Raw genomic sequence first — 26323 nt, forward strand, 5'->3', positions numbered from 1 at the left:
ATGCTGATAAGGAATTCTCAAACGACTTTTAAAAATATCTGGGTATGTTCTCGTTTTATTATCTTGGTTTCTCGTCTGTGAGTGATGCTACATTTTAATCACTAAGACGATATTCGACTCTAGTACACTCTAAATTTATCTCATATAATGAAGACAAATTATTATATTTTAATAAAGATATCTTTTTAACATCCAAGATGTGTTAGTTTCTATAGCTTTTTTGTGGAAAACCCTTTAAATTGTACTTCTTTCAAGGTGCAGTCGGTCGGTAATTTTGAACCACTTGGTGAACTTTGAGCCACCTTGTTAAGTATATTTGGCAAAAAAAAGAACCTTGAAGAGTAAGTGCTAAACTGGGTGTAATTCCTAGCAAGGTTCGTTTGTTTCTTTCTTTATTTTCAAAAAAAAAAGAGAGAAAGAAAGAAAGGGCGGGAAAAATTTGTGTCGTAAAGACGCACGATGAAAGTGAAACTTTCATCTTTTCTTTTTGTTAAATTCTAAACTACCACTTCACCCGCACGTTTTTACTCACGCTAAGCTGTTCTTTCATTTTTGCGCCTGACTAGGCACATTCACAACAAAATTGTATTTTTAATGAAGAAACTATGTTGTGGAAAACCTAACCTGGCAGCATAGTAATACTGCGATTAGAATCTGCGTAGTATAGTAACCGCACGGCTTTGCCTGTAGTAGAAAATTAAAAGGTCATTTGGTTCGCGTGCATATTTTTACAAATAATGGATGGTGAATTTCTCGCCAATTTGCTATATTCAAGTGCTTGCCCATGTTACGGTTCCACGTTATGATAATTTGGTTTCTATTCGTCCACGTTGTGATTCGCAACTCAAATAAACTATAGGGGCCGCTGCAGTCACTGTCTAATGGCGGATGAAAAATGTAAAACAAACAAATGCCGTAACTTATAACTTGCTTTGACGCTTAGTGAATGACAGTAATTTTTCATCGTGTTTGTGGGAAGCTTTCTTTTCCATTCTTCTGAAATTACATTACACCACAAACTGTCTGAAGCCTGTAATTTACTCCTAAGAAAACACGTGGCATGGAATGTTTTACCTTTTTCTCTAGTATTATTAATTACCGCAAGGTAGCGTATTCGAACTCTGGAGTTGCGAATAACGTCCACACGTGATTTTCACACACACACACACACACACACACACACACACACACACACACAGAGAGAAATAAATAAATAAATAAATAAATAAATAAATGAAAAAATAAATAAAATCATTTTACCAGGCCATGTGGTTTGATTAGCAATAATGTTTCCGATCCTGATCCCGAATAATGCGGGATCCCGCATGATTTTTTGCGGGATTAGTTCTGTTGAATTGAGAGCAAACTTCTGCAAGATTTCCAATCCCGTAAAGATTTTCTATGCAAACGTTTTCCAACTTTTGCCGCTCATAAAACGAATATTTTCACAAGCGTCATTTGAAGTTTGAATCACCTTCCTCACATTACAAGAAGAGCAAGAAAAACTTTGTGTCTCATATGATGAACGATGAAAATAAATTTGTATTCTCATTGGAGGTTTCAGTTTCATACGTTCAGCAATTGAGAAAATGGGTAAGAATTATAAACGTTTTCGAAAACCGTCACTAAAATTTAAAACCCAGAAATTTGCGCTTTAGAAAAAATTGAGAAAGTGCAATACAGAATGCAAAACCCTCTGTAGTCCCGGGGATCTTTAAATGATATATAATTGCAAAAATGGAAAATGGAACTAAAATGGCATTTTTTAGTTATTTAGTGGGCAGAGTTACGATAACGAGGTCGTGACGAAAAATTCAAAAATCTTGCCACCACTCATTAAAAGAGGAATTTTCAAAAACTGCTGTGTTTGTTTTGGTTTTAATGGGATTTTTACTCCGATCTTTTAGCTGTTTTGAACTGTTATTCTTATTCGAATGGGAGTTTTTAAGAATTACTCATGCTAACCTCTTTTCTACTCTTGTACATTTTCCCGACCTTTATTATTTATTTACTTTTTTGTAACTATTTGACCTCTGCCTAGTAGGGTGGTTCGAAAAACAATCTTTTTACTTCCTTTTACAAAAAAAGGGAAGTATTGTATTCGCAAAAAAAATTTCACTCAAAAATCGGCCTTCATTTCCATTTTGCTCACCCCCGAATGAATGTTGAGTTTATTTTTCAACCTAACCACACGTGGATATATGACTAGGAACGTACAGGCCCCCGAAATATCCATTTTGACCGATCCCTGAGTTAATTACAGCGAGTTTTCTCGTGACGTCTGTATGTACGTATGTATGTGCGAATGTGCGTATGTGTGTATGTATATCGCATAACTCAAGAACGGAATGTCCTAGAAAGTTGAAATTTGGTACTTAGACTCCTAATGGGGTCTAGTTGTGCACCTCCCTTTTTGGTTGCATTCGTATGCTCCAAAGAGGGTCTTTTGCCCCTTTTTGGGGGGAAATCATTGTTAATTTCGATGTAAACTGAAATGGTTTTATAATATGGCGGACACTTGCAATATATCGCCAGTATTTTGATCGCCAAGATTTTTCGCCAACTTGGCGACAAATTTGGCGATTTTTTTTTATTTATTTTTTTAATCTGGTTTCCATTTGGCCCCTGTTGGTGATATTTTGAGAGTGAACTATTGAATCACATTAAAACTGCCAATATTGAGAAAATGACATTAAATTGGAGTAAAAGGAAGGCATGTGATGCACACATCAGCTCGTTTTTATTTCCATGATAAATAGTGAGGAAAAGGTGCCATTGGTTGAGCAAAGTGCGCAAAAAAAATTGAATTTTTACTTCCTTTTACAAAAAAGGAAGTATTGTATTCGCGAAAAAAATTTCGCCCAAAAGTCGGCCTTAATTTCCATTTTGCTCACCCCCAAATGAATGTTGATTTTTTTTTCAACCCGACCACACGTGGATATGTGCCTAGGAACGTACAGATACTCGAAATATCCATTTTGACGATCCCCGAGTTAATTACAACAAGTTTTCTTGTGACTTCTGTATGTATGTGCGTATGTGTGTATGTATATCGCATAACTCAAGAACGGAATGTCCTAGGAAGTTGAAATTTGGTACGTAGACTCCTAGTGAGGTCTAGTTGTGCACCTTCCTTTTTAGTTGCATTCGGATGCTCCAAAGGGGTCTTTTGCCCCTTTTTAGGGGGAAATCGTTGTTAATTTCGATGTAAAATCAAGTGGTGTTATAATTTGGCGGACACTTGGCGATATATCGCCAGTCTTTTGGTCGCCAAGTTTTGTCGAAACTTGGCGATAAATTTGGCGATTTATTTTTTTTTAAAATCTGGTTTTAATTTAGCCACTGTTGGTGATATTTAGAGAGTAAACTATTGAATCATATTAAAACTGCCAATAATGAGAAAATGACTTTAAATTGGAGTAAAATGAAGTCATGAGATGACTTCCACATCAGCTCGTTTCATGCAATTTCTTGATCTGCCGCAATTAGGTTGAAGTTTCGAAAAAATGCTGTTTTATTCATGTTTTTAGCCAAAATTAGTAAAAATACTATATTTTTATTTTCGATAATGATTTGCGTGGAAAAGGTGACTGTGATACCACTAAACTCCCATAAAAATTATGAGGTGTGTGTTATATTTCTTTCCTTTGCCACAAATGAGTAGAAGTTTTGGTAATTTTCAGCTTTTTAACGTTTTCAATAAATTTTCTCAAATAGTAAAAATTTTCTTTTCGCTATATTTCTCTGCCACAATTATATAGTTTTATCACATGTGATGCACTTTCAGATGCGTGGTGTGTCACAAGTTAACTACTTATTGCGTATAAATTTTTTAATTTGAAATGTGCTGCTACGATCAAAATTAAGATTAAAACAGCATAGCACTCAACAAAGACAAAGAACTAAATATGGTGTGGATATACAAAAAAAAAAAAAAAAAACTGCTCGTAATTCCAACAGAAAATTTTTATCTACACTGTTTTAGATAATAAAAGCTTTTTTCGAGTTGAATTTCTGCATCTTAGTACTTTTACTTCTGTTACAGTATTGCTACAATGAAAGCATTTTTTCCCTCGTGGCCATCTGCAAATTATGTGCTATTTCAGTAGTATTTCTATTTACTACACACAGCTGACGTAGGACTTCAGCTTCTAAAATTGTTTCGGTTTATTTCAGTTTCTTGTGACGAAAGACATTTCGTGATTCGAGGTTGACTGATTTTGATTGAGAACCAAACCGAGCACATCGTCGTATTCATTTAACCTGAATTTTAATTTAGAACCTTAAGCCAACACTTGAACTTCTTGATTCTTGTTTCTTCTTTTAATTGCTATCAATTTATTCAATTAACATTCATCACAATGTTTTCATCTCTTGATTTTCGTCAGTTTCCACTGCTGTGGTAGCATCGTTGTGAATTCTTAGGAAGCCAAAGTTATTTACTTTTTTTAATCTCTTTTGCTTACTCTGGTCGTTTCTATAGGCGAATCATATGGGCATATCAACAGTTGCACAACTATCAATTATGTGTCTTTTTTATCTTTGCTCAAATTTTCAGTATTTTCCTCTGTCAATGTAGAAATACATGACAGAGGTAACCTAGAATGATAGCATAGGTAGGTTTTTGCATGCCATCAGCTTGGCTTTGATTAAGCCATAAAGTTCTTAGGTTCAATACTTTCTCTATCTTATTTATCGGGTGTCAGATCGGGAGTTCGATCGTATGAAAAATGTACACCAAATGTTGCAGTTATTTATTTTTTATTTATTTCTTTTTTTGACACTTGCAATGACACCGTTGTTTTCTGTTTTTCTTTTCATGTTTTTATGGGAGTGCCGTTTCTCGCGACTTAAGAGATAACAACTTTGTTCTTATTTAAAAAGATTTACCAGTGATTTAGAACGAATTCTGCTATGCTCCCGTTGGTTTTGAACGCTAATCAAGCAGAGAGCTGCACTAAATTTTCTAATAGCATATTTTAAATTTAAAAATTTATGCGCAATAAGTAGTTAATTTGTAACACACCACTCATCTAAAAATACATCACATGTAATGAAACTAAAAAAAAGCAGAGAAATACGGCGAAAACAAATTTTTTACTATTTGAGAATTTTTAATGAAAACGTTAAAAAAACTGAAAATCGGCAAAACTTCTACTCATTTGTGGCCAAGGAAAGAGCTATACCACACACCTCAAAAATTTTATGGGAGTTTAGAGCCACCAATGGCACCTTTTCCGTGCAACTCATCATCGAAAATAGAAACAATTTTTACTAATTTTGGCTAAAAAAAAATGAAAAAACAGCATTTTTTTGAAACTTCAACCCAATTGTGGCAGATCAACAAATTGTCCGAAAAAATTCAAATTTTTTATGTGCACTTTGTTCTACCAATGACACCTTTACCGCACTACCCGTCATCGGAAAAAAAAAGATGTTTTTCGACCCACCCTACTGTCTATGTTAGCCATTAACCTGAATCGATTGACAAAATCTACATCAACGCGAGCGAAGCCGCGGGTAAGAAGCTAGTAAATAAATAAATAAAAAAGCCGGAGTCGGACATTTCAAAATCCAGGAGTCGGAGTCGGCCATTTTTCTTCCGACTCCGCAGCCCTGATCTAATCACAGACTTACAACGCTGCCGGGTCAGGTTTTCTCAACTATAGTTAATAACATTGTTCACCAAATATACGTTGACGCACTATTCTGCCAAAGTGTCGACAAAAATGTACTTGAGAGTTGATGAGAGGATTTTTTGACGGTTTGGGTGAAGTCCACCAATCAATGCTTCTTGTCGGTGAAATGAACCAGTTAATAGCATGTCGGCAAAACGCTCTAGTCACTCAACGAAATGATTTGCTTAAGGTCTAACCTTCATTGATGAACAAAACATACTCATCAATGAGAAGATTTTTCCATATGTGTTCCCAAGAAAAAAAAACTGCAAATTATATTAATCCTTAGAAGTAATAACAATTGGTTAAGGATACTGCAGATTTTAAATTTTGTTTGCAGTACGGTCCACCAAATAACTGTTGACAAATTATCCTGCGAAAGAATTGCTTGTATGATTCCTCGACGAAGAACTCAATGGTTGAGGATTATCTACAATGTAGTTAATAATATTGTTCACCAAATAAACGTTTATGTATTGTTCTGCCAAAGAGTCGACTGATTGCCAAAAATTATGCACTTAAGAGTAGAGTTGATGAGAGGATTTGTAGACGGTTTTAACAAAGTCGATCAATCAACGTTTCTTGTCGGTGAAATGAACCAAACAGTTAATAGCATGTCGGCGAAACAATCTAATCACTCAACGAAAAGATTTGCTCAAGGGGTAACCTTCATCTGTGAACAAAACATACTCGTCAACGGAAATTTGTCTATATGCGTTTGCCGGAAAATTTTCTCCTAAAGCAAATCATGTTAATCCTTCTGCGAAGCATGGTCGTAATTCATTTTCCCAGGCGGGCATTTCCGTTGGTTTCACAAGAAGCTACACTTATGAATTCCTCGGGAATCAGCATGTTTGCTTTTATGACTCCGGTGTTTCTTGTTCCTCCGTAAAAATAACTTCATTCCCCACTTGCTTTCGCTAAAAATATTATCTTTGGCGGAGCCTCTTCCAAAAACCATAAATAATCCGCAGAAGAATCATCGCGCATAACAAAGCTCTAAGTTTTCTGCGCGTGCCCCTTTTGTTTGCGTGACTCGGCTCTAAAGGGGAGAAGATAAACTGTTAAATATTTGAAGAGAATAACAAAAAAGGTTTGCCTTCCGGTTCTGTTTTTTTCCCCCTTCTCTTGCGCTTCTTTTTTCCTTCTTAAAGAAAAGAATAGGAGGATTGTTATTAAAAATACTAGACTATATTGAGCAATTTAGAATTCGGTCAAGGCAACCTGTTTAATAACAATTAACTGGGGCGACCCGATGGGAGGTCCCGGCGACCTCCCAAAAATTTCCATATTCGGCAAATTTTGTCTGAGAATTTGGAGAATTTGGGAACACATTTGCAATATTGCAATTTTTAAACACCAAAATGTCTTTTTTCATTGCATGCACTAATGTACCCATACCCGTATTTCAGCATTCGGCAAAATTTGGAGCACTATTCGGCAAATCGAATTTTCACTCTCCCAAAAATTGACTTCAGGGCGCCACTAGAAATTAATTTATGGCACAAATAATTATTGTCCATGGAGATATCTAGGTTTCCTAGTTGACAATGTTTCGCTCATTTTTTTGCTTGTGTCATGCAGGGTTTGCGATTCACTGAAATACTATTTTCAGAAAACAACTGCAGCAGAGAGTTCAACATTCTGAAATTTAACAAGCGTAACAATTCGCTTCCCACATTTTGTCCCTCTAAAAGGGTAGAGCTACGCTTATAAAAAGGCCTTTCAAATATCGTGAAAATTCAGAAAGGTATTGTCGATAGAATGAGTTGAATTTTTTATTGGCTTTCAGAAAGACATAACACAATGAGAGGTGCATGCATTTTCAAAGTGCTTTGAGCTGAAGTGCACTACATTCATTGAAGGGAATTTTTAAAAACATTTGATATCATGTGGCCATAATATCCTCTATCATTATTGTTACTCTAAATCTGACTCATCGTTAGTAGCGCAAAACTTTGTCAATCGCTAAGTCAAAGTTATGTTGCAAGCATTATTTGTCAGATTGGTTACGTTAAGTTTTGATAAATGTTAAATTAAAATATTGTAGAAAAGGAGTTACAAGGGTTTCTGTTCATTATTTTCTCATTGATGGTGGTCGTTGCACTAAAACAATTGAGAAACAATGCTTATGGCTATGCATTTAATTATTCGTTTCTCTGTACTGACAAAATAAACTTGAAATCTTACCTTAGAAAGAAACCTTTTTAGTGCGATTTTCCACCATGATGCTGAACAATCGTATATATGAAGCATTCAGCTGCTGAATCATTCTTTAACCGTCGAAATCGTAAACAATATCTTCAGACCCTTTACGTCTTCACTTGAAACAGAACAATAAGTTAGCAATCAGTTCATACTAAACGATTTCAGTTGCAATGGTCCTACTTGTATCAGTTTCTACCTATAGAATAATATATTTCCTTGGTGTGTGGGTATCCTTTTCACTCAGTGGAGGAAAATAGTACGGCTTCTTCACTCGGAGCGGAGTGAATATTATTGCTGTGGTTGCCCAATTGAAATTATCCCAGTCGTATTGAATAGTGTTTCTCGACTCCGAGATATAATTATGGTTCTGCTCTGATGAGCTGAGCCTTGATCTTGAGAATGTTCTCTTCTTTTGGGGGAGTTAACTCAGAGATGCTCACGAAGAGGGGGTGAGGAGGATACATGACGCGACTGCGCCACTAATAAATGTTTCAAAGGGATCTTAAGGGACTTTTTAATTTTTTCTGGAGGGAGGGGGATAGTGTTTTAGCGGAGTGTGCTATCGTTCTTGGGAGGGGGGCACTCCTGGTTAACTCAAATGGTAAAGTGCGATTGGCACTTGAGTTAGTTTAGTGTATCAGAAAACTATTCGGTATTTTGAAATGAAATTTTGTATCTCCAAATATGCGCTCTGCAAATCAGATTTTTCAGCTCATTTTTTCAACATCAGTTTCATAATTCATTGCAAAAGTTATGTAAATAACTAACTACTTTTGATCACGACGTAAAAATACTAACGGCCTGGTTATCCTTTTTTTTTTCAAATGTAAAAAAAAAAAATATGAAGAAAAGAAGAAAAACACGCTAAAGAGTGATGGTAGTTAACATATTGTAAGGAAATATTTTTTTAAAAAAATTAACATTATGAGGCGTATTATTCTCAAATTAATTGAAAAAATACGTCAAATGTAACTTGCATTCAAATACAAATGAGTAGACCCCCCCCCCTCCCAAGGCTGGAAAATACTTTTATTTTGAAGTCGGTGAGCCTCAATGTGCTGAAAATGATTAATCCTATCCTCGTGACACATTTTCATTTATATCACTCCTGTATCCATTCTCTCGACACTTTCTTTCTTTATCGCTATTGTCGACATTCCCGAGGTTGAATTCCAAATATAACCGGGTTCCTTCCTTGTGTTCGGAGTCACCAGATCCTTTCTCACGTCCAGATATAGGTGTCATCCAAATCTTCCGGCATGTATCAAAAAGCAAACCTCTCCTTCAACGACGAATCTCTTTTGAGCTCGAGTTGGGTGGTCGAATGATTTAGATGCCCAATTAACTTTCGAACGGGACCGCCTCTTGGCAAGGTTTTTAAAGTCATCGCATATTCACCCCCAGTTGAATGGGTAGCTATGAAAGAGCTCCGTCTTTTGTTTTATCCGTACCGCCCGTTGACAAGGGAACAATCCGTGTGTTCCGCTTTAGACGGAATGATGCATTGATGTTGGAAATTGAAGGATGAATTAGACCGAATTTCGTCAGATCTTAACTAGGGCTTGAAAGTGTTACCTAAAATGTATATTTTAGAGTAAAAGAAAAGTGATACTCACTTTAGTTATCGGTGAATTATTACTTAATTGTTTCTAACGACATCGAAATTTATGGGAACAGACATTCTTGACCTAAGGAATCATGAAGCACTTTATTTTTTCTTCTACTAGAAAAAATAGAAAAGGAGGGGGTAAGGAGAGATTTTCTGACCGCATTTACGTAAATTGTCTGAATTCCATCTAATACCTGTTGTTCCCATAAATTGAAAAAGAAGTATAGGAACTGATTAAGCAGTAAGCTAACGCGCTTAAACCAGGACTGGGGCATAACGACATATAAAGCATCGACAGCTCTGTTATCACATACAGAGACGGCAGTTTTGTCCTTTTTATGGGTTCATCAGTCTGAAATGATAAATGAACGAGCTGGGAGGCACATGTTCTTTCATTGAAGCAGAGAGTGCTAACAAACTAGTAGCTAAAGTAAAGCTCACCAGCGAGAGTCCGCAGCCGTGGTGCAGTTCAACAAGTAAATGGAAGACAAAGCTTGAGTGTTAAGCAGTAAGTTACTTGCCTTAAGCCATGTCTAAGGCAAAACTACATGCAAAATACCGAAATCCCGGTTATCACACCCAGAGACTAAAGTTTCGACGTTTTTTATGGACTCGTCAATCAGGAACAGTGATTCAGTCTGCATTGAGTTCCGTGAACTCCCGTGCGAACCCCGGCAGATATGCAGGCAACTTGTTCCAAAAATAACGATCAATTTCCATGAAGACACTAAGGGTATTGATATCTTTCACAGGTGTCTGAAGAAATGCTGTGCTTAGAAGAAATAAAAAAATTTTGAAAAAAAAAAAAATAGAACCGACTTCAAAATTGCTTTAAAAAGTGAAAAATAATTTTATTCTTTAAACACCATCGATAATGCTTTTAAACATAATTTTTGAATTTGGCGCAAAAACAAAACGTAAAATCCAGTGTAACTATGCTTCGTTCATATTTTTTTCAGAAAAGCATCCAAAGTTACGAATGAAAGATTTATATCGTTATTCAAATATGCTGTCATCAATGCGTAATGTATGTGATAGTGAAGAAACTGGGCGTGGTTAAATTTATAATTATAGTTGAGTTACGGCTGTGAATGATTTTATCTATCGTTTTTGCGCCAACTTCAAAAATTATGTTTAAAAGCATTATCGATGGTGTTTAAAGAATAAAATTATTTTTCACTTTTTAGAGCAATTTTGAAGTCGGTTCTATTTTTTTTTCAATTTTTTTTAATTTCATTCTTTTTAGTGTTAATGTATGTATTTCAGAAATAGTAAGAAATTACCATCACGAAACTTCGCCTTATTTTTTTCATAAAAATGCTCCATTCTAAAAAAAAAAACTATAAACACGCATTAAACTTTAGGCGATTGGCACTAAAAACTTATCTTTGTTCCTCTCTGGAATTCATGTGTAGTTAATTTAATTATAACCATTTAAGTATTACGTTTTCCCTAACTAGTTTCCATTTCACAGCATACAAGTTGCTTGTTATGCAATCCTGTATTTTCTTACTTATCCCTGATCATCTGTTATTGGCGTAGATGATAACGATAAAAATACTACTGTGTGTGTAGTTGAGGCAAACCAAATGGTAGCATTGTGAAGGCTAAGCAGATCCTAATCACTGCATCACCTCGTTTCCAGGTTAGGTTTACCCCCACTATGGCGCAATAGCACTGAAGAAGGGAAGATTTCGATAATTCACATGGGCTTACTATAAATCAGCAGGATTACCAAAATCAAATTATTTATGCTAAAAATGAGACGACAACGCCAGATTCCCGATTATCGAAATATCCCCCTGAAGAAATTGCTTTAGAGAAGCCTTCATTCAAAATTATCACTACAATTACTATTAATGTTACTGTCGTATGGCACCAAACTTTCATAATAATGGGTTTTATATTCAATCATTTAATAGGGAAATTGCATGAAATTTGTTGTTTTTTGCCCATTACTTTTTTTTAAAGGACAAATATGGTCAAGCAAAGTAATGGGACCTACGTTGAGCATCCCCTATCCATTAAAAAAAGAATCATCAAAATCGGTTCACTAGGTGAGACGCTGTGAGTGGACAAAAAAAAAAAAAAAAAAAAAAAAACATACATACGGTATGAACTAATAACCGCCTCTTTTTTGAAGTCGGTTAAAAATAGCCATTGTTGAGAGGAAACCAGATGGTAAAACATATGAAGAGGAACGCCAGGTGTACCAGCGAAAATACGAAAACGACCACCAACAAGGGCCAATAACAGCTTACTTGTTAACAAATTCAGACAAATGAATGCGTGAAACAATCACAACATACACAATCAACAAAAAGTAAAGGAAATAGGTAAAGTTAAAAAAAAAATGCATCATCAATAAAAAAAAAGACATCAACAAAGCTGCGAATACACAAATTTTGTCTAGCTTTACAGATTGATTTCAGATACATGTTTCTGAAATTGGGATGGGGTTCTCCAGAAACAACATACAGTTCTATGGGTTCCAAGCATCGAAAAAGATATTGCAAACTTCCTCAAACGTAAAAGATTACTTAGAGGTATATTTTCTTGGCTATGAGGCTGGGTTTTTCGAAAACATCAAGTATCTCTAATTATTTTATGCGTGGAGACAACTTGAAGATCACTGCAACAGATGAAATGGTTTGCAATCGCCTCTTTCTCTTAATCATAGAGTTGACATTTGAAGAAGGTTTTCTGGGAATTTAAGCACTCTCCATCAGTCGGGCTTAGAGGAGTGAAATAGTTAAATAAATGATTAATTATGCATTGTGAGTAAAACTGTTGGTTAGTCACCCTGGCGCAGCTAGAATTTTCTCCTTGGGAGGGGGTCCCAAGGAGAGAATTCTGAAAATTATGATCTCCTCAATCATAATAAGCCTAAATTTTTCTTTTGGAGGAGTTTGGTCATAGCAGTCCTTAAATGCATTAATTACTACCATAGAAGGACTCGAAAAGTGACTTTTAACCAAGTGTTGTTTAGGAAGGAAAACCTTCCATTTCCCTCGTTGCACCAATAGTTAAGTAAATTCCAGTCACTTGGGAACAATGTTTAATTTACGTGGGAGCTCAGTTTTCTACTTCTTTTCCATTTCAAGTTAATCTTTACATTTTAGACGAAATTCCGTCTATTTAAGCTTTAAAACAAGGTCAGCCGACTATGGAGCTCCTGTACTATGTTAGAAATTTAAGCCTTGCTTGGGAATGTATGAAATGAGAATAAAAGTATAAAGAGTTAGTTCATATTTTCAAAATTGAAACGAGATTGCCCGTTTGTCTAGTAAAAGACTTAGAAAATGGGAATTTTTTATGCTTCATACGTTTATGAAATTCTGACACATACCAGACATGATTGTGGGAGCTCTTTTCAAAATTCCAACTCGTCTGCGCCGAAAATATGTCTGCACATGATGCTTCACCCCCTCCCCCCTCATCCTACACCGAAGGGAATGTCTCCAACCGATCATATTTGGGAGATATGCCAGCAACATCAAAAAGGGGAACAGAAGCTTCTGATTTGCAATAGAAACTGTTGCCAAGCTGGTAACGAAGCAGTCCTTTTCGCTTTTTCCTCCCTGCATGCACTCTGTGTGTCGTAGGGTAAAAAAGAACGATCCATCACCTCCATTGACGAAAGCTTTGTATTGAATCGACTAATAAAGAATAACGAGGTGAACTCATGTATTAAATGCTTGTGCAGTGCTAAAACATGTTAAAGCAGTATACTTCAGTCAAAAGTCAGACCTTTTTTTTAATCTCAAACCTACCTGCAGTAGAACGTCAAAAATCTAAACTAGTTGGGACTAGAGCCGCTATATAGATAGGCCGACGCATCAGCTTAAGTTTAGCCATTTTGGATCGGATTTTTCATTGTTGCACTCATAGGGTTACTGCAGCAAAGTTTAGGATTTCGCCAAACCGGCCAAAAGTTATATTTCATTTAACAAACAATTCACATGCCGCTAATAATTACTCACAGTGAACAATCACCAAACGTGATAACTCGCCAGAAGGACAACCACTCAAACACGCGCTCCGATCCAAAATGACTAATCTTAAGCTGATGCGTCGACTCGTATATATAGGGGCCTTAGTTGGGACCATAGGGGTTCGGATTTCCGAAAATAACCAAGAAAATACCTTTTCTGAGCCTCCAGTTCGTCACTTAATAAGATAACGTGACTATACAATATGCATGTGCATAACATACAGTACAGTACATAAAACGTAATGTTGCAATATGTAATTACATTTTTACTTCTTTTTACGTGATAAAAGAAGTATTGTAATCAGGGCCGTAATCACTTTTGTTTCGGAGGGGTTTTTACCAAACATTTTTTGAAATATTTATATGGTCTATCAAATTTGGTTTCATGTGTATTCTATTGATTTTTTTTACAATAGATTATCTAAGTGGAGGGAGGGGATGTTCTTACAAAACGCCATATTGTTACATAATAAATGATTTTCTCTATAACTACCATAACTTACCATAAACACAGTTTGTACAATTTTTCAGTCATACTAATTTCATTTCCCAAAAAAATTGAAATAATAATAACAACAACAATATTATTTTTGTCACCAAAAAATAAATGAAAAATAAAATAAATAAATAATGGAAAGCATTTCTTTGGATGAAAAATTTCGGAAGGGGTTTGAACCCTATAAACTTGGCCTGAATTTCTATTTTGCTCCCCCCTCGAATGAATGCTGATTGGTTTTCTCGAGTCGACCGCACTCCCGAATGGACATGGAAGAAATGGACTCCTGAAATATCTATATTGACGAACGCTGAGTTAATTACCGCGAGTTTTCTATGCGCGTCTGTAAGTGCGTACGTATATATTTTACATAACTCAAGCATGGTATGCCGTAAAGGGTTGAAATTTCGTTTGTAGAATTTGAGTGGTGTCTAGTTGCGTCCCTTCCTTTTTTGGTGCGTTCGAATGTTCCAAAAGGGGTCTTTTATACGTTTTTGGGACAAATCAGTGATAATTTAGCATATCAAATGCAAGCGATGTTATAATTTGGCGATCACTTGGCGATATATCGCTAACGTTATGGTCGCCAAATTTGTCCCACCAACTTGGCGATATATCGTCAAGTTACCGACAAATTTGGCGAAAAACCTTTTGCGAATCGGATTTCGTTTTGGCGTTATCGGCAATATTTAGTGAGTAATTCAATGAAGCATGCTGAACCTACCGATATTCTGAAAAGGAATCGCTGTAAAACACTATTTTGCATCGGTTCCCATCTAACAAGAGGTGTAATTAGTTAAAGTGTTATTACTGGCACTCTAAGACACTACGTTATTGCATTTTTGTTCTTTATACTCGTTGTTGTGTGCCAGCTAGGCTTTCATTTTGAGGTGCGCTGCTTCACTTTTCCAACTGTACCGTAATTTGGTGTGAAGTCCGACTTCCACAGATCACACATAAAATTAGGACCCGCTTATAATGTAGACAACCATTCACAGCATGGTGAAAAAATGGTTAAAATCCGTCCAGTAGTATTGAAGTTTACCCCGGACATCCGGACAGAAATAGTCCCTTATGTATAAAGATGAGGATAAAATTCCTAAGAAAGCAGTAAATGTCATGCTTGCTCCTGGGAAGCCTTGATTCAAAATTTTCATTGTGATTACTTTTAATACTGCTGTTGTTAGGCAACGAATTTTGCTAACAATGGGTTTTTAATTTAATCATAACATGGGGAAATTACATGAATTTTACTGTTTTCCTACATAACTTTTTTAAACTATGTTTTTTAGCAATAAATTATAGCCTAAGTTGTTCCCTGATAATGTAGCTGTCAATGGTGAAAAAATGGTTAAAATCCGTCCAGTAGTTTTGAAGTTTACCCCGGACATCCGGACAGAAGTAGCCCTTTATGTATAAAGATTTACAAACCTGGTGCATTATGATACTACTTATCATTGTTAGCTAGTGAATATAGTTGTTCAAACATAGGGACCAATACTCTATTCTAAAATAACAATGCTCCATTTCGGGAGCTCTACCAAACACGAACATTTCTACAAGCAAGTCGGCGAGAACGAGGAAAAACAAAAGAACGCTGGGTTCTTATTCGGAGTTAAGTAGTTCTGCGGAATCTAGCAGACGATTTCCATAGTTCACTAAAAATCAAAGATCGATATGACTCTTGTTACTGCACCTGATAGTGTGTTAATTTCTAGGACTCTAACCTTTCGATCAGAACCAGCTATGATCTTAAGGATTCGACCTTTCCAGGGGTTAAATTTTCATCCTTAATGATCACCAAGGTTCCTTCATTAAGATTTTTCTTTTCAACAAACCTGCAGAAGACAGTTCAGATAATCATACTGCCATCTTTGCCGTACATTTTGGGCCATTTTAGTGCTTTTTTGCCAACTTGATAACTTGCTGTCACAGCTTATGTATGGTTTCACTATCGAAGTTATTGGACGTCATCAAGAAATATGTGCTAGAGTTGGGACTTCAATTTCATTAGGGTCCGACGACCAAGGGCGAGAATTAAAAATTCCTTCCGTTTGAACGATTAGGGTGCTAAGTTCTGAAGTTAACAGAGAATCGTCGAAGGATCTTTTGAGGTGGTATTTAAAAATATTTCACCACAGTGTCCCACAAATCACCTAATTTAGCTGAGCCGGGAGGGATGAATTTCCAGTCGATAGCCTCAAAAGTCAAATACTCACTTAAAGTGTCGTTAAGATTATTTACCATGGTATGTAATTTTTCAAGTTTAATATTTGCACCGACAAAAGTAGTGTCATTGTCGGTTAAAATTGTGGAACCTTTACCTCAACGAGCGAAGGAATCTTTTAAGGGTAGCTATTAATGTTTCTGATTTTAAATCAGGCACTATATCAAAATCTTTTCTGGCGAGGCAGATAAATAATGATACAAAAAATTTGTTCGGAACTCCCTTTTTTTATTTAAGTATTTAATTACAAACGATGTCACGCTTTAACGGGAGGAGTTTCGTGAAATAGTGACAATTTGTGACAAGCGGGAGGGAGGGGGAACAAGAAATGTGATATCAGACTTCTTTTATAACATCAAGCTTATGAAAGCATGTGCCAAGTGATGGGGAGGGGGTAAGGTGATGTGCGACACTTTTTGAAAGAGGGGGGCTGTGTTATGAACTCAGTAGAAATAAAATAATAGTTTAAAAAACTAAACTAAAAAAAAAAAAAAAAACACGCTTTCGTAACAAAATGAACTAAAAAGTGAAAAATAATCTTTGAATGATAGTAGTTAACCAATCACTTAATTTTTATGTAATACGAAAAACCGTGGGGTGCTGTCTATTTACATTTTTGCATGGACAACAAATGGAAGAAGTTCAAGACAACTGATAAGAAGCCCCGCACGCTTTTTTATATTACATTAAAATTAAGTGATTGGTCAACTACTATCATTCAAAGATTATTTTTCAGTTTTTAGTTTATTTTGTTACGAAAGCGTGTTTTTTCTTTTTAGTTTTTTAAACTATTATTTTATTTTCTTCTTTTTAGTTTAACTTGTTTTACGAAAAAATATTCATTTCAACATTGTTCAAAATCTTTTATATTCATGAAATTTGCCCCCAAAAAAAGCTAATCCATCTCAGTCATCGATGTATGTGTGCGGAAATCATATCTACATTACTTTGAAAATTTGAGATGCATTTGAATAAAAGTTTTGTTCAACAATGGTCTGATCAGCAATGAATTTCCAATTGAAGGATCACCTAAATTTTGGCATGAAATTAGTTAAACACAAATACATTTTATGTTCTAATTATCTTGGAACATTGGAACAAAATTTGTCTGATGCAGAAAAATTAAAGGTTTTTGTAGATATTTTAAAATAATTTCTGCGAGCATTTTTTAATGTATTTTTTTAAAATTTTTCCATTTTCACATTGTTGGATTTGTGCCAAAATATTGATTAAAATTGGAGGAAACTAACAATTAAAAGTTAATTAATTAATTTGATTACATAATATTGCATTGTCATCGGGTCTGAGGTCGCGTGCCAAATTTCAAAAGAATCCGATCGCAGGAAGTGGGAGAAATTAGAGTTGCAAGATTCCGTTACAAGATACATACATACATACAGGTGAAGCTAATAAAAGCGTATTAAAAAAGTCTGACATCATTTGTGGACTGCCTCAAAGTTATAATTTGCTTTCTACATTTTGAACAACATTAAACAGTAAATTAATTCAACAACGCAAGTACGCTGCGAATAGTCGGCACTCAGTCCGTAGTCGTGAGGCTTCGTCGATCTTTACATAATATTTTTGAAAATTATGCGTGTATTTCAACTTTCAAATGCATGTCACATCCCTCCCTTTTTTAGTGAGGGATGGGACAGTGTTATTTTTACTTTAATTGTTTTTCAAAACTAAAATTGTAAATAATTACCGTCACTTTTATGTTTCTTAAACGTGTTAAAGTGCCTTAACTTGTTGTCCCGAAATTTACAATGTTGTAGCAGTAGGAAATAACTCTCAAGAAATAAGTTTGTTAAAATTGTCTCTCAGCCCTCCCGACTCCCCCCTATGTCTCGTTTCTCGTACAAGTGGCAGCAACGCAAAACTCTTCGGCACTACTCCAACTCTGAAATTTTTCACGCTTGTCAAATAACCAGAAAATCGTTTTCGCAAATATCTAAGAGATGTCTCTTGCCAAGCCGTTGTCTGAACATTTAAAAGTGGATCTGTTTATTTAACTCTCCGAGCAAAATTATCGGCATTGAATAGAGACCGAAAGTAAAAGCAACAACAATGTATCGTTGACTAAATTGTTCTTAGCTTTTCTTTTTATTCCTCCTTTATTTATAGATTTTTTTTCAATTTTAAATTATTTTAATTTTTAGTGATCAAGGTGAAATTTTGTGCATAGGTTATTATGGGGTCTAGTCGTGCACCCCCTCTTTTGGATGCAGTATGCTTTCCAAAAAGGATGTTTTACACGTTTTTTTTTTTTTTTTTGGATGAATCGGCGTTAATTTCAATACAAAGTGAAGCGATGCCATAAATTGGAATCCACTCGACGATATATCGCCAAGCTTTTTGTCGCCAAAATGACGACAAAAATTAAACTTTGAATTTTGTTTCAGTTTGGCGATATTTAGCGAGATTCAATCTCTGAAAAAGTCTTTTCTGCATTGGTTTGCCACAAGCTAGAGGTGTAAGTTACTTAAAATATTTTTCTGTTCACTCACTCTAAGGCACTTTTATGTTACACTAGTGGTACCCGCACGACTTTGTCCGTAGTAGAAAATTAAAAGGTCTTTTGGTTCGCCTATATATTTACATTATAGTACTATAATGTATGGTGAATTTCTCACCAATTGGCTTGCCCATGTTACGGTTCCACGTTATGATAACTTGGTAATTTACTCGTCCATCTTATGATAATTTTGCTCTGGAAAATTTTCTTAAAATTGAAATAGAAAAAGAGCAAAATCGAATTTAAAATATATCGCTTAGAGGTGCACACCCCCATGCTACAAACTAATTTTGTACAAACTAATATCTTTCTGCTCACTCACTCTAAGGCACTTTCATCATACACTAGTGGTACCCGCACGGCTTTCCCCTTAGTAAAAAATTAAAAAATCATTTGGTTCACCTGTATATTTTTACAAATAATGGATGATGAATTTCTCGCCAATTTGCCATATTCATTTGCTTGCCCATGTTACGATTCCAAGTTATGATAATTTGGTTTCTATTCGTCCACGTTGTGATAATTTGCTCGGTAAAATTTTCTTAAAATTGGAATAGAAAAAGAACAAAATCCAATTTTCGAAAAATCACTTCAAGATGCCCACCTCCATGCTACAAACTAATTCTAAGCCAAATTACATAAAAATCGGCCGAACGGTCTAGGCGCAATGCGCGCCACAGAGATCCTGACAGACATCCAAACAGAGAGACTTTCAGCTTTATTATTAGTAAAGATGTACATTATTGTTTCTCTTACACGTTTCATTTAGTTTTTTTTTTGCTCCAAAATCATATCTCAAATGCTAACAAAAAACTTCGCTTTTGTTGACATCAACTTTTACTAAGTAAATGATACTTTATAGGGGTACATGTCTAAGAAAACTATTAATTTAGAAGTGTTGTTTCTAACGCACTTACATGGAGTACATGCACCAAGTATTTTGAGTCGTCAAAAAACATCGAACATTTAATTGACGTAAAAGTAAGTAGTGTGGGTTCGACATTAGATTTCTTTTCAGATGCAGCCTCCCTACGTTTAACCAGAAAAGCGCTCGAAATCATCCTCACTCCTTGGGATGATTAGTGTTAAAAACTTATCAGCGTCAGTTTTCATCAAGGTCCAAGAGTGTACCAAATTTTGTTTGATTCAACGCATTACATTTTGAGTTAAAACTTTGAGTCACAGAACCAATTCTCACTCTCATACATACACACTGACGGACAGACGTTTTCCAAACATTGTCAAGATCTTAGCTACCGTGAAAACGAGTAAATCTGTCAAAATTAGAAAACTCAAATGTTTTACAAATTAAAATCTTCTTCGATATATTTTAGAGTAGAAGAAACTAATAATTGGAACATCGCCCATAAGAGGGTTAATGAATTTCTGAGGGAATTTTCTTAACAGTGTCTAAGTTTGCTGCATCGAAATGGGTTAAATTATGTTGTGAATAAATACATTTCGAGATCCTCATATTTCTAAAACAAAATCGATTGTTCAGAGTTTAGACAAGGGATCACAAGTTAAAAAAGAAACAAATTAAAGTTCAAGAGCTTTTTTTCTCATCTCTCGGTTGAACCTTATTTTTTCTTTTTTGTTAATTTTAAGTGTCAGTATTTTTAATTTCTCCAGATTCCAATTTAAAGAAAAAAATAGTCTCGTACAAAATGTGCTTCTGTTTTTGCAAAATAAACATCGATGATCATGCTCAAATCATTAGAAGTTCAAATTCATTCTCTCGAAAATTCAGGATCACAAGCAAACGATATCATTAAGGAATGCAACCCTGACTAGATTTTTGTCATCAGTAAACGAATAGCGAGGTTTAATTTTAATATTAAAAATGTTCCCTAAAAGGAAAAATATTTACATAGAAGCTCTTAACAGTCAAGTTTAAACTGCGTTTCTTTGCCCAGTAACTAATCTTAAGAATATTAGTTTCTAAAAATGTATCCATAAAACCGACGGTGGAATTATGCTATTTTTAAAAAATGATTACTGTTAATTAGTTATTCTCATCAATACATCAGTCTTCTTTGATGTCAAAGAAAGGGGGGCATTATTTTCTTTAAAACAAATTTCAAGGAAGGCGGCTTATTTTGGCAAAAAAGAAACCTGTATTTCTTAAAATGTGAAAAAGGGATAGTTAATATGAAATTTGGTAGAGAGATGTAAAGAGATTCCTTTCTTTGATTTGGGGGATGAGATGATTTTATTTATTTATTTTTTTTTAATGATATTTAGTTGTTCACAGCTCAACAATTTTCTAACTTCAATTCATTTTAATAATTTGATTTTGAGAAATATGTTGCTTTACAGCACATGCTTTCATTGTTCATTTACCTTTTTTTTTCTTGTGTCACTTTGGGGCAACAGCAACTAATATCTCGACTAGAGATTTCGTATTTATAATTTTACAACAATCACATAATTTTGCTTCCAATTTTTTCTTTTTTCTTTTTTGCTGAATTGATTCGATAGCAACCACCTCAACTAGAAAAGCTTCCCGCCAAACAAGATAAATAATTTAAAGGATCCCTCCATATTTCTGAGGAATTGAAGGTAGGAGGAGGATCTAACGGAAGTAGGTGTGATGAAAGAGGAGAACAGGGAGGATGATAGTTTGGCAGATACTTGGCGGGCAAACTAGATATCATGACTTTTCAAGGCTGAGGGTTTTTAAGTTTAGGATGAAAGCATTCTTTTTTGTGGGGAAGAGTTAAAGGTTTTCTTGGCGGGGAAATTTTTACAACAGGGTTGTTTTTGCTGAGATTTTTATCACATCTTTTTGCATTGATATTATTACTTTGTATTTTTAGAATTGAGAATTTCAAGTCATAAATATTCAATTGAAACAACGTTGTTTTGTGTTTGTAAGGAACAATAATGGCAAGCTTAATTTTACATCATGTTATTTTCTGACCAGTAAGATTCTATGTTCGTTTGGTGAGAATTGGGCCGTTTAAATTTTGTTGCAATCCTTGTAACCTCTCTGTTGCAAAGAAAACTGCTTGGATAATAAGATACTATATTTTAAATTTAAATTATATTGCTTTCAAGTATTTTACAAGTTCGCAAGAAAATTCTATTACAGTTTCTTTATTTGATGGATTATTCAACATTTTCATGAGTTTTTTTTTTTTTTTTTTAATGTTTTACAACTTGCGGTTTATATTAATCTAGCTTTTATTTAATGACTTCTTTTCTTAAACTGCGGATTATTTTACGTTTTATGGGATAATTTTAATTGTTAGGGGATTTATATTTCTTCTGATGGAACTCTTTGTCTTCTTGAATACCTAGTTTTGTTTAAAAGTTTACTAAAAAGACAAAATAACGTATGTTATGACCAAGCAAAAAAAAAAAAAAAAAAAACAAGTTTTTAAATATTTTAAATTTGAATGAGTCATAAGATGTATGCAACTGTACTCTACGTCAAATCGCGGATATCACAAATTTGCCTCAGCGACTGCGTATGCGCGTGGACTTAGCTCATTTCAAAAGTCTTGCTTTAATTAATAGCAAAAATTTTGTCTGTTAACAAATTACTGCAAAACCCGGATATCCACACTCGTATTTCATATATTTTCAATTCATAATGAACTATGTTTGTGAAAAATGCATTAATTTAGAAAATAAGCAAACCAATAAATAAGTGCTATTTTTCGCTTTCAATTATAAAAGTTAGATGTATCATATACATATGCGTACAGTTACATAAAATATGTCACGCAAAATATTTTCATGGTTTAACCCCGGTTTCGTCGACATTTAAAATTTCTTCCCCCTTAAATATATCAAAACTGAAAAACAGGAAAAAAAAAAAAAAAAATTCGTATCGGCGGAACTGGAAAGGGGGGGGGGGGCGGAGGATCTATCTTATTGTAGGGAGGTGTAGGAGGTGTATTCTAATCTTATTCATTAATGGCTTCTCTGCTTAAATATAAACAAACTACATAGAATCTTAAAACAGAAAGCCCAATGAGCTAAGTCTGCGCGCATTCGCAGTCGCTGTGGCAAATTTGTGGTATCCGCGACTTAACGCGTCTAGTTGCAACTGTTGTATCTGTTTCATTAGTCTTGATTAAATTTAATTTCCAAAAACAATTTTTGAATAATCGTTAGATCTTAGATCTGCTCTAGCCTTGCAATTGCAGTCAGAGATTAACAAACCCTATAAGCTGAGAGTAAGTACATATGAATTTAGGGGAAATTAGTGATTTTCAAACTTTAATTACTACGGCCCATGATGTCTCTGGGGTTTGAATTTTTGTACATGTCCTCAATGGCCCCTCAAGAATTTGGATACAAAAAATCATTACCATAGCCCCCCGGGGGGCTGCTGCCGAACCCCGGGAAGGTATGATTTGGGGGTAAAAACGAGGGGGAAGGGAGAGGGGGTTCAAATGACACAAAAGACACATCAGTAGGGCACAAGGAACGTGTGTGCGAAATTTCAGCTTGATTCCTTTTTTCGTCTAGGCTGTAGCCCTGTCAAAGAAAGCGAAAACTTTTTTGAACAGCGATTTTATAACTTAAATTCCTCCTCTCCCTGATGGTCCAGAGGAATGTATTTTGGTTTATGTCGTCAGGGGCCACCAGAGATTGAGTGTACCAAAAATCAACTCCGGGGGTTTTCATGAGGCTGAGATACAGAGGAGTGAAAAACCCAGAAAGCCCCAACTTGTTTTGTCGTGTAAACTATTCTTGGTCGCTTTTATTTTCTTTCGTCTCTGGCGGTGTATTTGCTTTTGCTGGCTGCTGACGTTTGGTTTCCTTGGCGGCCGGGACGCCTCCTCGTCCCGTGATCAGTAGGAATAATTTTAACATGGCAACTAAGTGAGGAGACTTTCAATTAGAAAGCAGTATATGTCCCAAAAAATAATCTGTGTGTATGATTCATGGAAACCTCATTTACGCATCCTTTATGGCGGTTTCTATAGAGATTCATCGCATACCTACAGTCTTCGGTGAAACATGAAATCTCTTGGTAGGTCAAGAGGGATGGCATATGGCAAAGGTTCCCAAACTTCAGACTTCTGCGGAACCACTCCGGAAAAATTACGAACTTCACGGACATCCACCCCCCCCCCCCCCGCCCCAGAGTGAGAGCAAAAGAAAAAATATATATATATGATTTGACACAGTAGAGTAAGAAATAAACAACGTCAGAAAAGCACAAATTCGCAGATAACTGCAGACATGTGTTTCGGCATTACAGGGAATGCCTTTTTCAATGCAAAAAGTAATGAGCTTATAGATGAAAAGATATCTGCTAATTTGTGCTTTTCTGACGTTGTTTATTTCTTACTCTACTGTTCAGCACAAAGGTATTTATTTATCTTATGATTTGACACAGTTCAATATATTTTTTTCTAATATATTTTAAAGCTTTTTTTGCTTTAAATTTATTTCTTCATTGTTCTGTATATTTTTTTAAAGCTCTTGTCTGGTTTTCATTTCTTACATTATTATTTTGAGTTATGGAAGTAAAATTCTATTTCAAATTCCACACGGAATAAAAATGTTATCACCCAATTTCTACAACAAATTTTCTAATAAAAATACACTTTTGAAGTTAGTGAACTGTTGGCCTAGTTTAAATGTGTTAGTTTTTCATACGAGTTGTATTTTTTTCTGGTGTATTAGGATTTTAATTATTAACTATGGTTCAGGAAATCCTATCCTGGCAGCGTCATAATGCTGTGATTAGGAATGTGCTTTCTTCTTGGATTAAAGTATCGTTACTCGTCCTTCAATCTCAACTATATTTAACGTTTTAGCTGGATAGTACCGCGGACCCCCTGGCATGGACTCGTGGACCCCCGGGAGTCCCGGACCACAGTTTGGGAAATTCTGGCATATGGAATCACTCATAGAACCTCTTTGATTGAGATACATCTTGGTTAAAGTTTACAGAGAGGGGGCGAGTTCCGCAAATGATGTCAATCTTTAACTGGCAGGGAACAGGAGCGTGCACAGAAATTTTGGGGCTCGTCACAAATGACTTCTACGGGCCCCCTCCATATTGTTTACCCCTACGTCCCTACATATATTTTACCCCTCATTTTAAAAATCTCGGGACCCCTTCAGGGTCGGGCCTGGGCCAACAGGTGTCCCTTCTCCGCCCCCCTTACTCACGCCCCTGGGAGGGAGGGGCGTAAAATTGTGAGTTTGTGACAGAAGAGAGGGAGGCCACAAGCGTGAAATCAATTATTTTGCTTGAAATGAAAATATGTTTAAAATGAAACTTTTTAAGGCTTTGAAATTCTGATCGGCAAACTTTTGTGTGACGAAAATCGCACATTTCTTTCTTTTATCGTTGTTCGTGGTTGCGTGCACTGCGTTGAATACAAGTGTTGGTTATCAACAGAGCATCCGCTGAAACTCCTGCGTCTAATCAACGCATTTCGAGTATTGTTTAGTGGTCTCGCTGTTTATAATCTATTTTCTTCATTAAAATGTACAATTTTGTTGCAAATGTGTCTGAAACGTTTTGTCTGGGACTAGAACCGGGGGTCCGATGGATTCGAAGCTTAGCGCCTTGCCGATTGTGCCTCTGTGATTGTCAGTCAGATTGCGCTGTAAGGCAATATTAGCACAATCTATGCTGTTCAAAAATGATTGATGAATAATTAAAAATATTTCTATGTAATACGAAAGTTTCCCTTCGTCGTGTGATCCTGTTTACTTTTTATAACAGTATGTTCACGTAATAAATGTAGCATGACTTGCGACAAGAAGAGAAAGTATAAGACAACGGGGGGGATGAGATTAAATATGTTGAAAAAACATGTGACGTCACGCTTTTTGAAACTTACCTAAGACAACTGAAAAAAAAAAAAAATCCTTGAAAATGGGCCCAAATAGAAGTATTTATTAAACTTTTAAGTAATTTACATTGCCACTATCAAATGAAACGATTATTTTGTTGATTGGAGATGGCTGGGAGAAACGATGATCTAGTCGTGACGTTGGAAATACTCTTTGCTACCGGAAGGGTCCGGCTTCATTGTTTCATCTCCTGGTTTCCAATTAGCTGGACAAACTAAAATTTAAAAGAAAAAAATTACTACTGTGATCGCCTCAATAAGAGTATATATAACATTTCCAGCGGAGTATATGCATAAAATTTTCAGTAAAGAATGCATAGCATGTATATAAACCTATGCAACTTTGTAGCCACTCTTCGTATTGGTAAGATTTTATTTCTTTTGTCCTTTATATTCTTTTACTTCTCTTGGCGTCCCATCACTGATTGGCCTAATATAAAGTAGTCTGACCAGTAAATTAACATTTAAACATACTTTCGTTTTCAGGAATTCATTAAAATATGTATCATTTGGAACATGACTGTTAAAATATTTTTATTCATATACGTGAGATGTGATGCTGGTTAAATTTAAAAAAAAAAAAAAAAGCAGGATTTTTTTTTTGCTTTTTTTTTTTTTTTTTGGCAGTTTAAATCAGAGCTTCGGAGTCGGGGTCGATCTGATTTTGGGTAAAGAAGTCGGAATCGGAGGATCTAAAATTCCCAGAGTCAGTCATCTTCCCTCCGATCCCGCAGCCCTGGTTAAAATCAACAATGAACAT

General features: G+C 35.4%; 2 protein-coding genes across 3 annotated transcripts in view; one reads left to right on the forward strand and one right to left on the reverse strand.

The window, feature by feature from the left end:
- The window catches only part of LOC129224505 (receptor-type tyrosine-protein phosphatase kappa-like), a 166465-nt gene that overhangs the window by 19660 nt on the left and 120482 nt on the right, over nucleotides 1-26323 (forward strand). The window lies entirely within an intron of this gene.
- Nucleotides 25588-26323, reverse strand: part of LOC129224506 (peroxiredoxin 1-like) — a 33321-nt gene continuing 32585 nt past the window's right edge. For both annotated transcript variants that reach the window (XM_054858969.1, XM_054858968.1), the window contains exon 6: nucleotides 25588-25778. In XM_054858969.1, the coding sequence (XP_054714944.1) occupies nucleotides 25693-25778 (86 nt within the window). In that variant the 3' untranslated portion in view covers nucleotides 25588-25692. The remainder of the gene's footprint in view (nucleotides 25779-26323) is intronic.

The sequence above is a fragment of the Uloborus diversus genome, chromosome 6 (assembly GCF_026930045.1).
Source record: "Uloborus diversus isolate 005 chromosome 6, Udiv.v.3.1, whole genome shotgun sequence".
Lineage (NCBI taxonomy): Eukaryota > Metazoa > Arthropoda > Arachnida > Araneae > Uloboridae > Uloborus > Uloborus diversus.